The sequence below is a fragment of the Eptatretus burgeri genome, chromosome 1, assembly GCF_056783735.1.
Source record: "Eptatretus burgeri isolate ZD-2024b chromosome 1, Ebu_testis_v1, whole genome shotgun sequence".
Taxonomy (NCBI): domain Eukaryota; kingdom Metazoa; phylum Chordata; class Myxini; order Myxiniformes; family Myxinidae; genus Eptatretus; species Eptatretus burgeri.
Genome location: NC_140961.1, coordinates 128,045,694 through 128,059,327, shown reverse-complemented (window position 1 = coordinate 128,059,327; position 13,634 = coordinate 128,045,694). Strand labels below are relative to the sequence as shown.

Sequence of the window (13,634 nt, the reverse complement as noted above, 5' to 3'; positions counted from 1 at the left end):
TTGCATTGAAAAAAAGGCCATCCTACCACGGTCTCTCGCTGCGCAGCCTCGGAGGGCAGCGGGCTGGTTGTGCGTTACGATACGGTATCTCACATGTTCGATTACAGCATGGCGCACGTGCTGGAATGATCATGATGGAGCGTTTTTTGATTCGACTGAAACCTGGGGAACCCCCTGGCACTACAGAAACTTCAAAAGAACCTTTGAGCTTCTCTTCTGAAACAAAGCCAGGTACATCTACAATTTCTACCAAGACAACGACGCCCGTTTCCAATGAAAGTGCTGTAAATGTGTGGAAGGTGGACTGGATTGGGATGTAATGAATCAATGACAGGAGGTAGATGTTCCTTATGATGTTCTTGCCATCTATCTATCTATATATTACTAAAACTCTCATCTTGTATTGTATGTATGCATGTATGTATGTATGTTCCCAAAATACAGCCAAAACGGCATATGATAGCGCAAAAGTTTTAGGGCCACCTTACTCACCATTCGCCTGCGGTGTGCAGTATCAAGTTTCGTTCAAATCGGGCAAAGGAAAAAAATTATTAAAAAATCAATTCCCGATTCAGTCAAGAACTCTTCGGGAGAACTTGATCAATGCAAACAACCTCAGCGGTATAGTTCGCTGGTGCTATCGTTTTTTTTTTTTGAAATGATTTTTTTAATCAACCGCCGTTCCAACGGGAACCCAACGGGTTCACGGGTCGTCTAGTATATTACTAAAACTCTCATCTTGTATATATGTATGTATGCATGTTCCCGAAATACAGCCAAAACGGTACAGGATAGCGCAAAAATTTTAGTGCCACCTTACTGACCATTCTCCTGCGGTGTGCAATATCAAGTTTCGTTCAAATCGGGCAACGAAATTTTTTTTATTAAAAAATCAATTCCCTATTCAGTCAAGTACTCTTTTGGAGAATTTGATCAATGCAAACAACCTCAGCGGTATAGTTCGCTGGAGCTATCTTTTTTTTCTTGAAATGATTTTTTTCATCAACCGCTGTCACAACAGGAACCCAACGGGTTCATGGGTCATTTAATATTTCTTAAATGTCTCGTCAGGTTTTTTTTTGTTTGTTTACAAGTTTTAGGCTCATGGAAGAGCTATGACAGAACAAATCAGGACACAACAAAACAAAAGGGAACAGCAGGAGTAAGGGGAAACGCTAACAGCAGGGTGGAGGGAGAAGGTAGATGGAGCATGACACACATGGGATGCAGGTAATGATGAGGGGTAAGGGAGAACGTAAAGGGTGGACAATATGGATACATAATCAAAACTTTTGGGAGGGGTGGGGGGTGGTTTAATGGATGTAGAAAAGATCATGATTTTGCATGGGTGATGACTTGAGATGGTGATTAATAGCCGTCTTGAAGAGCGAACTATACTTGAAGAAGAGCGAGACAAGAGTATGGAAGGTAGTTCCACAGGAGGGGGGGAGGAGAAGAGGAATAAATAAGTAGAGGTGAGCAGTGATTCTGGATTTAGGCAGTTTCACAAGGAGGGGGTTGCTGGCGGACTGCATGCGTCCTGCAGCTAACTGGGGGGGGGGGCAAAGTCCAGAGAGGGCAGAGGGTGCAAATCCAGAAATGAAGCGGAAGAAGACAGAGAGACCACTGACCTGTCAGCAATGGCGTAGTGATCGGCCCATAAACTCAGCTTCATCATGAGATTCAAATGATATTGAAAGGCTTTGTTTCCACAACAGAAAGCTGAGCAAGATGCGAGGCAGGGGAGCCAGCTCAGAGGGGAGGGAGTCATCCATCGAGCTGTGGATTAAAGCCTTGTAGGTGTACAGAAGCTCAGGTGTGCCAAGGAAGGACTTCGCACGACGGGGGATGCCCAGTGGCTCTCTCCGGCCCTGGATTTGAGCTAACTCTTGTGGCGACAAATTTGTAATTGCATCCATGTACACTTCTGAGGTGAATGTGTACAAATTATTCTTTGAAAATTTTGGACGTATGCTCAATATCAAATGGTCATGTAACATGTGGTAATGTTTCAATTTCCTCCAGTGAAAGGCATTTGATGTACGCTTTTTAAAAAACGCAGACACGAATAAACAGACGTTCTACGTACGGCACCGATTGCTGAACCCCGCTTTTCACTTCACAAGTGCGGGCTAATAAACATAACGTTGATTGAGGTATGACAACTGCAAAGCTTACCGAGAATGGCACTTGGTAGAGAGCAGATGTCCACCAGGCTGAACAGTTTACGTTTTGTGTCCCACTAATAGGCTGGATCTGCATCTGGACCTGAACCAAAATCGAATCGGCTTGTTCTCGTCACCTAACCAATTCATCTACCTCGTTTTGTCATAATCCGTGAACAACTTTTTGAAATATCATGCGACATATCGTTTTTGACTCACTCTCTCAATTGTGAAGAAGAATTAAAAATTAACGTATACAGATCCTCACCAAAATCTCATTTCTTCCTGTTCAAACAGCCAACCTGTCCACCAAGTTTTGTCTAAATCCGTCCATAACTTTTTGAAATATCCTGCTCACAAACAGACAAACAGGGGTGAAGACCAAATTTTAAAATTGGCCTCCAAAGCCAAATGCCAACTGGGTATCCTCTGTCGTGCAAAATCCTTCCTTGGTACACCTGAGCTCTTATTCACACCGACAAGGCTCTCATCCAAAGCTTGATGGAGTACTGCTCTACCCTGTGGGCTGGCTCCCCTGCCTCACAACTTGTTCAGCTTGTTGCAGGAGAAACCAAGGTCTTTCAAAATTATTGGAATCTCCTGCAATGAAGCATAGTCCATGAGCCTACCACTTCACCATCATGAACAGATCGGTGTTCTGCCTGTCTTCACCACCTCCTTTCTGGTCTTTCACCCTCTGCTCTCTTGATGCATTGTCTCCCCCCCCCCCCCCATCCCAGGTTTCTGCAGGGCACACACAGTCCACAATCAACCCCATTCTGGTGAAACCAACGAAAGCCAGGATCACTGCTCACCCTCTACTGATCACTGCTCACTCACAAATTTCCAGTTTTCCCTCTGAGTGTTTCCTTCTGCATCCATCTTGTCCACCCTGTGCATCCTCTCCTGTCCCCCGTTCCTCCCCACACCCATCGTTTGTCGAAGTCTCCTTCTCTATTGGCCTTCAATCCTGCTGTTGGCGTTTCCCCTTATCTCTACTGTTCTTTTGTCCTGTTGTGTCCTTATCTGTTCAGTGTATGAGTGTCAGCTCTTCCGCGAGCCTCGACTATGCACCCCACCCCCCAAAACAAAAACAAACAAAAAAATTACTTCATTCACCTTCGGTGATGGATGTAATAAAACAAAACAAGAATCTTTGAGAGAAGCTTCCATCGAAAAAAAAAAACACAAAACAAACAAGTCAGCAAATCGGTCTCCTTTCTCGAGAGGCACAGGCTAAATTAATGAGCCATTTATTGCAGAAAAAGCAGCATCTGCTGCTATTCAAATTATTCCAGCACTGGCACGTCTGCTTTCTGCAGAGAAGTAACAAGGCAGGAAGTTGGCATAATCCTCCAGAAAAGGCAAGACTATTTACAAACAGCAAATTAAAATGAGCAACCCCATATATAAATGGATCTAAAACAAGGGAAATAATTAGTTTGGCAACATCACAAAACAAGAAAACAATAACTCGGAGTGCTCAACGTGCCGTATCCTGTGCATGACTGCAAGTGCAACAAAGGCTGAAAATCTTCCAGAAAATCCTGTTCACTGGTTCACGATCAGCAACAGCCGAGCATAATAGTACTATGGTATGATAGCATTAAACAACAGTAATTGCAAAGCAAGCAGTGAATGAAAACCACCTGCATGCAGACACCATGTTGGAGAATTTAGGACCGCACTTCGCAGCTTTTCCATCTCAATCCACGATAAAACCTTCATCTTCTTTCAATGTGAATAGCTAATGTTGATACCCAAAATGGCCACTTGAGAAAAGTGGGACTGCCCCCCTGCTGGCCTTGCAGAGCAAACCAAGAGTAAAAAAAAAAAGAAAAGAAGAAGACTTGTAGTGCTTATAGAAGGCTCACGGATGCCGCGGGCAGTCACGTATGGTTCGGGATGCCGTGGGAGGAGGGTCAGGTTTGTGACGCCCGTAGTGGATGGTCAGGTTTGTGACTCCCATGGGTGAAGGGTCGTTGTTATCGTGCCTGCGGGAAGTAGGCGGGCTCGTTGCGCCAGAGAATGAAGGGTTGGGTTCATCACACCTGAGAGGGTAGGGGTGGGCTAGTCACGTCCGATGGAGCAGGGATGGGATTGTGCAACCCATCACAAACAAAATAAAAAAAACAACAACAAAAAAAACAACCAGCTTTATGATGTCCCTCGACACAGGTAAGCTTGAGGTATCAGCGAGGCTGTTAAAAGTGTGCTGTGGTGTTACTGGCCAGACTTCGCAATTGCTTGGCCACAGTTTCAATAAGCCTTTGCTTGTCACGCTCATTCTTGCGGAACTGCGAAAAAATATTGCTCTTGCGGCTGTGGTCTTTCATCCTGCAATGGCAACGAGGTCTCAATGTAAAGATAAAATGAAAATCATAGGGAAAAATGGAGGTGGAAACAAGTGAAAACAGATGCTCATAAAACAGAAAAACCACATCACAGAAGCTCAAACAGCTTTATGTGTAATACAGAAATATAATAATAATAATAATTATAATAATAATAATAATAATAAAAAAATGAAACATCCCAAATTCGATGATTTACAAAAACAAACAAACAAACAAACAAACCAAAAAACCTTTCAATCTACATGCAATAAAGGTGGAAAGTGATGGAGGAAGGAGGAAAATTGAGCATCGATATTCAGAAAGGAAGGCACCACCAATTAATATAGCTTGCCAATATACCAAGATTCAGGTCCGATGTTTCAACGACCAAGCGGGCTTCCTCCGAGACTGTGCCAAGCATCATTATGTCAAGTGTTCAATATCCTCCCATTACAGCAATGACTCCTGCAGCATAGTGGACAGCACACTCACCAAGCAAGGAGTGCTGTCAGGTAGTAGAAGTGAGATGATGATGGGTTTGATTTCCAGACAAGTGAAACATTAGGAAAGGTTCCCGACTCCAAAAGCCTCTGCATAGCGAGCAGTAAAAGCATTGAAACATGGACGGGAAGCAGTGGTAACCCCCACCATCCCCTCGTGCAGTGGTATTCATGTAAGTACTGCCACAAATGCATATGCACTTTGTGAATGCACGTGCAATGCGCATCCATAATTACAAGGGATAAAGACGAGAATGTCATTTGGATCCACAAATCCAGTTTCCACTCTTCCCCACCACTAAATTTTTTTTACAGCAAATCGGTGGCACCATTGGGTGAGGGTGGGGGGGCAACACCGGCCAGAGGGGAGGCAGAATGGTAAGAGCTGCACACACTGATGCTCGGCTGGGCAAAAAAGTGCTTCGGCGCATCCCTTCAAAAGCTGAACGTGGGGGTGCAGAGCCCAGTTGGAGCAGCCTGCATGGGAGAGAGTGGGTTGGTGATGGAGCCCAGAGATAGCAGCATGCGAGTTGGTTGGTACAGGAGAGAGTGGGAGTAGCACATGGTGGTTGGAGAACACATGGTGGTCAAAACGTTGACATCAGTCTGGCCTACTGGGAAGCGAACCAAGTTGGTGATGCCTTCAATTTTGAAGATGGATCTTCCGAACCAACAACGAGGTTTTTTTTGTTTTGTTTGAAATCGAGCACAAGCAACAAAATTAAAGCAAAAGTTTGACAAAGAAAATGAGAAAAAAAAAACAAGGCAAGCAATTACACAAACGCAGACAAAGTACAGCAAAAACACCAGAGGTGCAATACAGGTGAACTCACCCTCTGGTAACCCTGGGAAGCAAGGATTAGAAATTCAAAGGTACATCACAAAGTTACAAATTTTATCTTTAAAGAAAGAATAAGCCTTACAGGGGCTTCATTCATTCATTCACTCACTCAAACACACACACACACACACACACACACACACACACACACACACACACACACACACACACACACACACACACACACACACACACACACACACACACACACACACACACACACACACACACACACACACACACACACACACACACACACACACACACACACACACACACACACACACACACACACACACACACACACACACACACACACACACACACACACACAGTTGTGATTTCCCGTCGGCGCGTCGCCACCAGCACAACCCTCAATGAAGCAGTGCGTCTGTCTCGGCTCGATCGCCCAGAATTTACAGATCGCCGGCCCGGGTAAGTCTGGGTCGATGGGTCCTGGTAGTTTTAGGACCGAAATACGCCAATGGGGAGATCACGTGGGGTAGGGTTAATTGCCAACTTCAACTTACCTAAGTACCCACGTGATCCAGCTACTGGGGTAGTTCACCCTCGGCGGAGCTCGTTCAGAAGCGAGCCGCTTCAGCGGCCCGTCCCGTGTGCGTAGCCGAGCGTTGATATCGCCGAATTCCGCTGGCCCGATTATCTTGGGACCCTGGCAATGGTCGACTAACCCCTCACACGCACGACATGTTCAGCCAAAGAAGGAAACGACACGACGAGCTGAGTGCATTTAACAATTGGGGTTTATTTTACAATTGTAAGCAGGGAATGAGGGAAGCACATAAGGTAAGATTTATACCGAATAATAAGCAAGGCAAATAATATACAGCACAGGCACTTATACAGTTCACTACTTATTAGAACGGGGCCCACACACAGACACAGACACACACACACACCCAGACAGAAACGGACCCCCTGGGTCTTTAATGGGACCTCCTGCCTGGAGGACAGTCGGGCTGAGGGTCAGGGTAGCGACCTGGCCACGAGCGTGCAGCTGCACGTCCCCTGGTCGTGAGACTGGTGTCGCCGTCCCAGCTAGGCGGAAGGCGACAACGCGAAGTTCTGGGGCTGGGACGAGGTCGTTTTTGAAGCCAAGGCGATGAGCCGGGCAGAGAAGAAAAACGGGAGAAGACAAGCAGGGAAAAAACGACGACGAAATCTCCTCAGAACAGCGCTTTTTGTCTACGCTCTTTTAAAATCCTCATCCGTAGGAAACACAGCCGACTCAGGAACATCCTTCCCCTCCTCAGAACACACCTTATCTCCCCTCCCGCTCAACGAACGCTTCTCTCCTCCCCACTCGCCCTCCCATTTGACTGGAGGCCCCATATGACTCCTCGTCCGCTCCCGATTGGACATGCGCGCAGTGGGCTGGGCACTCCCTCCCCTGGGCGGATTCTCCAGCGGAGGGGGGGGCATTCGTGGCTCCGCCTACGGCCTCTCCTCAGACCACGTGGTTAATGGTGACGGTGCTGGGTCGGAGGCGGAGCGCAGAAGACGCCGGTTCCCTGCCGGTTGGCCATGGTGGCGTGGTGACAGGAGTGAAGCGAAGGCGAGGGCGATGCGGTCGGTGGTTGTGGAGTCGATGATGTAGTTGGTGGTGTAAAAAAATAACCAAAAGAAAACCTAACTATTAAAACAACTTCACAGCGCAGGAACATTTAATTACCCATTAGACCAGGGTCGGGCCCTAACTGGCAACATGTACTTACCGATATAACTGAGCTAAAGGCCCAGTCACACCTTGACGTTTTAGCCAACGTATGCCGATTTTTGAAAATTTTTTCTAAAACGCTGGCACACGTTGAATACGTTATGGGTAAGTTTTGATAACATTGAGAGCACGATGAAAAACACTGCCATACGTCGTTGTACGCTGGCTTTAAACGTTGTACTTTTCGGTTGTCCTCAAATTTTCCATGCTTGAAATTTTAAGACTTATGCCAGCGTATGACTCACACGTTCCGCTACGCTGGCCACAAGTTGTATGCACGGTCTGCGATCGTTGACAGACGTCAACACATGCTACTTGTAAGTTAATCATAAGTTGAGACACGCCGAGGTAATGTTTAGCGTACCCAAAACTTATTTCTAACCTATGATTAACGTGTTGTTGGCACGTTACTCGATCGTTGCCACACGTCGACAGACGTTACTTTTAAGTTACTCATAAGCTGAAAGACGTCGGTATAATGGATCGTCCTTGCGTCAGCGTCCGCGGCCACGGCCAGGACACTTATTTGCAGCATTCTTCAAACTTTTCTTCGGCATGACGAGGATGTTCACACTTCGATGTCTAGCTTGGGTATGATTCCAATTGTCCATCGGCAGCGTCTATTTAAAATAGTCGAGTTTGAGCGTTTTAACACGTTCAGAAGAAACGCTTCAAATTTCCAAACCCCAGCGTCAAAAAACAAAGGCGAGTGACAGCAATTTAAATCGTTCATTGTAAACAATGAAAATAGCTGAGTGGTACCGTTTAAAAGTCGTTGAGTGTAAAAAAAATCCAATTGTTGAGCGCAAGCGTCTACTTTCAATAGTGGAGATGCAGCCATTTAAATCGTTGAGTGGCAGCCTATGAATAGCAAACCACACGTCACCGGCAAAGATAAACTGCCGCACGATATGGATAAGTTAGGCTATCGTTGGGCATAGTTTGTGAACGCCGGCTACACGATAATTATTCGTTGGTATACCGTATCTATAAGTTATCGAAGCGCTGTATGCACATTATTAGTTCATTGTGCATTTGTCCAACCCTTTATGAATAGATCTAAATCGTAAAAACAAGCCATAGCTCATTGTTGAAAAAGCCCCATAAAAAATTAGCCGCGAAGAACTTTGAACAATGGTGCAAAGACGTCTCCTACCCGTGGACACGCAGACGCAAGGAGGATCCATCATAACCCACACCCTCCCCCTCACACTCACCTACTACTGCCAACATGAACAAACTACTACTAATACTAATACTAATACTGATACTGATACTGATACTGTTACTGCTGACATGGACATCAACTCAAAAAGGACTCGAAAACACTGTTGGGTTCCTCTTTTATGAACACCATTTTTATATACCAATTCCCAAAACTGCTGGGAACACGTCTTTATATGGCAGTTGTAAGTTAGAAACACGTTCATTAATTTTTTTGTCGACCGGAAGACGTCATTGGAATACGTCTACATACGTCAATGTGTGTTGGTACTACGTAAAGAATTGGTTCAAAGCACGTCAAACATAAGTTAGAAATAAGTTTCGCGTAAAAAAGACATTACCGCAACGTGTTTCGACTTATGAGTAGCTTATAAGTAGCCTTTGTGGACGTGTGTAAGCGTCCACATATCGTGTGTAAAACTTATCCCCATCGCATGCGGAACGTGTGTCATACGCCGAGTACGTCGTAAAATTTTGAACATGTTTAAAATTTCTTGACGTACTCTACTTACTACGACGTATGATAGCGTACTTTAGCGTTCTACTCACGTATACCAAACTTACTCATACCGTATTTGACGTGCCCCAACGTTTTAGACACATTTTTCTTAGGTCGGCATACGCTGGCAAGATCGCAAAGGAGTGACTGCGATGTTGACACTTCCATTTCTACGGCAGTTATGATTCGAATCGTTGTGCGTCAGCCTTTTAATAGGCTACGTCACGACATCATCGGCGATGCGTGCAACGCGCTATGCCTAAATTGGACTATCGTTGGGCATCGGTTGTGTAGGCCGACAACAGGTTCAGCATTCGTTGGTATAAGTTATCTATAACACAACGAAACGTTCTGTGTCCGTTACTAATGCGTTATACATAAGACCAAGTCGCTATAAATACGTCCGAATCTTGAAAAAAAACATCAAAAGTTCAACGTAAGCCAGCGTTTTACATACATTTTAATACGTTGCCATCGCTGGCTAAAACGTCAAGGTGTGACTGGGCCTTAAAGGACGTGAATGTTGAGTGCGATAGCTTTCCAAATTCACAACAATATATACAGGGGGCTGCAAAAGTAGGAATACAGGAATGAAAAACAAAACATGTGCACAAAACGTATTTTATTGATTATACAAGCATATCAATAATAAAAAAAATAATGATTTTAATGAATTGAATGAATTCTCGTATTGAATGAATCCGAGCACCACTATTATAATACTGGTATAATCACTGTATACTACTTTTGCAGCCCCCTGTATTATGTATGTGTATGTATATGTATGTATATATATATATATATATATATATATATATATATATATATATATATATATATATATATATATATATATATATATATATTACGTCTGTCCTTATTTTATTTTTTTTGGAAATTTGAAGGGGCTAACCCAAATTTAGATTGATATTTATGAGAAAAAAATATATATATGAACCCGAAAAAAATATTGTCTTGGGGTTGCTACCAGCTGTCAAAAATTGTAAAAAATGTGAATTTTTATGTTTTTTTGTATTTTAATGTCAGATATTTTTCATGAAATTTTTGCGTGATTACTGGTTGGTTCGAACGTGAATAACACGAAAAAATGTTATTGATCCCAAAAAAAGCGTTACATATATCCCGAAATGTGGTCAAAAATGAGGACATTTTCCATTTTCAACATGAAATTATGCCTTTTTTTCTTGTACTGACACGGCTTGTTGTACGTATGAGATATTTATTATTTAGATCTGTTGTATTGTCTGCTCATTGCTCCATTGAATCACTGAGTCCGTCAGTCAGTGACTGACTGACTGACTGCCGTCAATTTCAGGTCTGGTATCCGGTCATTCAGGTATTTCGCGAAATTGCCTTTCGTGAACTAATAAATATATATATATATATATATATATATATATATATATATACATATATATATATATATATATATATATATATATATATATATATATATATATATATATATATATATATATATATATATATACATATCTCTTCTTCTTCTTTCGGCTGCTCCCGTTAGGGGTTGCCACAGCGGATCATCCGTATGATCCACATAGCGATTTGGCACGTTTTACGCCGGATGCCCTTCCTGACGCAACCATGGTCGCCTCTTACGACTCAGGGATATGGTACACCTATTTTAACCGGGGTATACACCAGCCCAGTACACTGGTACTCATTTCGCCGACCTCGGAAGGATGACAGGCTGAGTCAGCCCCTGGTGTATTTATTCAGTGGCCCAACGGGGCTTGAACTCAGGACCTTTTGGATCCCAAGCCGCTGCCCTAACCACTGCGCCAACACCAGGCATAACTATATATATATATATATATATATATATATATATATATATATATATATATATATATATATATATATATATATATATATATATATATTTATATATATTATTCCAAACTTAAATCTTCAACTGCAATTGCTCATAAACATGTTTTATCACGAATGTAATGAATAAGTTTGCAAAATAAATGTTTGAATTCTGCTTGGTGTAAATCATGGCAACACGGCAACTCACGTACTTATCCTCAGTAAAAACAAGCCGGTCTCTTGAGCGACGTGTGCTGAGGTGTTTTTAATAACATGGCGGTTACGTGGTGGTGAGGTGTTTTTAATAACATGGCGGTTACGCGGTGGTGAGGTGTTTTTAATAACATGGCGGTAACGTGGTGGTGAGGTGTTTTAATAACATGGCGGTTACGTGGTGGTGAGGTGTTTTTAATAACATGGCGGTTACGTGGTGGTGGGGTGTTTTCAATAATTTCTCAGACTAAAAATGAAAAGCATGGTGAGGCGGTGAGTCGATGAAGCATTGAAGCCATGAAGACTATGTGCCTCTTCATCCTGTTTGAATGTTCATTCCCCAACATCCTTAAGACCCCCAAAGATCCAAAAGAGCCCAAGGACCCAAAATACCCAGACAACCCAAAAGTTCCCGAAGACCCAAAATACCCCAACAACCCAAAAAGACGCTGAAGACCCAAAATACATGTTTCTAATCTTGTCTGAACTCTGAAACCTGTCTCCCTTCTGCAAATCCTGGTGGTATCGAGTTACCTCCGCTACCGAAGGTGAAGGAGGTCATGTTTTCACCCCTTTCTGTCTTTAGTATGTTTGTGTACAGGATATCTCAAAAAGTTCTGGACGGATCCGGATGATATTTTGTGGACAGGTTTGGTGTGTGACGAGGACGAACTGATTCGATTTTGGTGAAGATCCGGAGCCAGATCCGACTACTGGAATTTTAAAAGTGATTTTTCACCATTGAGAGATCCACCCTCCCTTACTTCAAATGGCTGCACAGCTGACACCGCATGTGAAAAGGCTGAATGCCGAAACTCCGTGTTTGCTTCTAAATCTTGTGTCCCAAACCAATTGCTTTCTGTACCCACCTTAACCAGTCACACCCAGCTGTTCCTGGACTCTGTGTCCTTTTCTCCTGACAAGGTGGAGAGCTTGCTGTCAAACCTCGACTGATTCTGCAACTGGTCCAAACAGCATCAGCCCACGTGTCCTAAAAACCTGCTCCTCTGCTCTTGCTCACTCTCACTTCATTCTATTCACCCTCTAATTTGCTCAAGGTCATCTGCCATCTGGTTGGAAATCAAACATTACTGTTCTGCCTAAAAAAGGTGCAAAAACAGATCCCTGCAACTACAGACCAATCAGCCTTCTGCCAATCATCAGCAAGCTTATGGAATCCATCATCGCTTCAGACATGAAATCCTTCCTCTTCTCCAACGGCTTGACTTCCGATCATCAATTTGAATTCAGACCAGGTCACTCTACACTGGATATGTTGCTTCTGCTCTCCCAACAATGGATGGAGGTACTCAATGCCAGACATGAGATCAGAGCCATATCCCAAGACATATCACGTGCCTTCCACACGGTCTGGCACCCTGCCGTGCTCACCAAACTCTCTTCCGATGGTATCCAAGGCTATCTCCACTCTTGGCTCGCAGACTTCCTCTCCTGTCACAGTCAACGTGTGGCCCGCAATGGAATTCTATCATCCCTCTACTACCCCCTGAAACTATCGTGAAATTGTACCAGACTTCCTGGCTGCACCTACCTCTCCGGTGTGTATGTCCTAAGGGTAGTTTTTCTTTGGAATTTTTTGTAAAACAATTTTTTTTCAAACTGAAATTGCTTAAAAAATATTATATCATGAATATTACAAATAAGTTTGCAAAATAAATCTGCTTAGTGTAAATCGTTACAACATGGCAACTCACGTACTTATCCTCAGTTAAAACAAGCCGGTCTTTTGAGCGACGTACGTGTGGTGAGGTTTTGAATTGCGCAGCGGCAGTTGCTTTGAATGACATGGAGGTGAGGTGTTTTTAATAACATCGCGGTTATGTGCTTTTAATAATCTATATACAGTCATGGCCAAAACATTGACTGTTAATACAACAATACAATATTTATGTTTCACTGTTAATACAACAGAATCTTTGTTTTTGATTCAGAACTTCATGTCTTTTTAAATCAGAAAATAAAAAGAAATGGCAATGACAAAATTATTGACACCCTCGACATATTTAGTAGCACAGCCTTTGGACAAAATAACTGCAGTCAAGCGCTTTCTACATAGAAATGAATTAGGTTCCTATCCCCTCTCCACTGGCAGTTTGTCCAACTATTCTTATGTAAACTGCTCCAGTTCTCCCAGATTTGTAGTGTGCCTTCTCCCAACTGCTGTTTTCAGATCTCCCGACAGGTGTTCAATGGGATTTAGATCTGGACTCATTGCTGGCCACTTCAGAGCAGTCCAGCGTTTT

The 13,634-nt window shown here is 43.4% G+C and overlaps 1 protein-coding gene across 8 annotated transcripts in view; it reads right to left on the bottom strand.

Annotated features, from left to right (window-relative positions):
- Window positions 1–3,366: 3,366 nt before the first annotated feature.
- Window positions 3,367–13,634, bottom strand: part of LOC147035384 (exocyst complex component 6B-like) — a 290,908-nt gene continuing 280,640 nt past the window's right edge. For all 8 annotated transcript variants that reach the window (XM_085897305.1, XM_085897314.1, XM_085897321.1 and 5 more), the window contains one exon: window positions 3,367–4,502. In XM_085897305.1, the coding sequence (XP_085753431.1) occupies window positions 4,370–4,502 (133 nt within the window). In that variant the 3' untranslated portion in view covers window positions 3,367–4,369. The remainder of the gene's footprint in view (window positions 4,503–13,634) is intronic.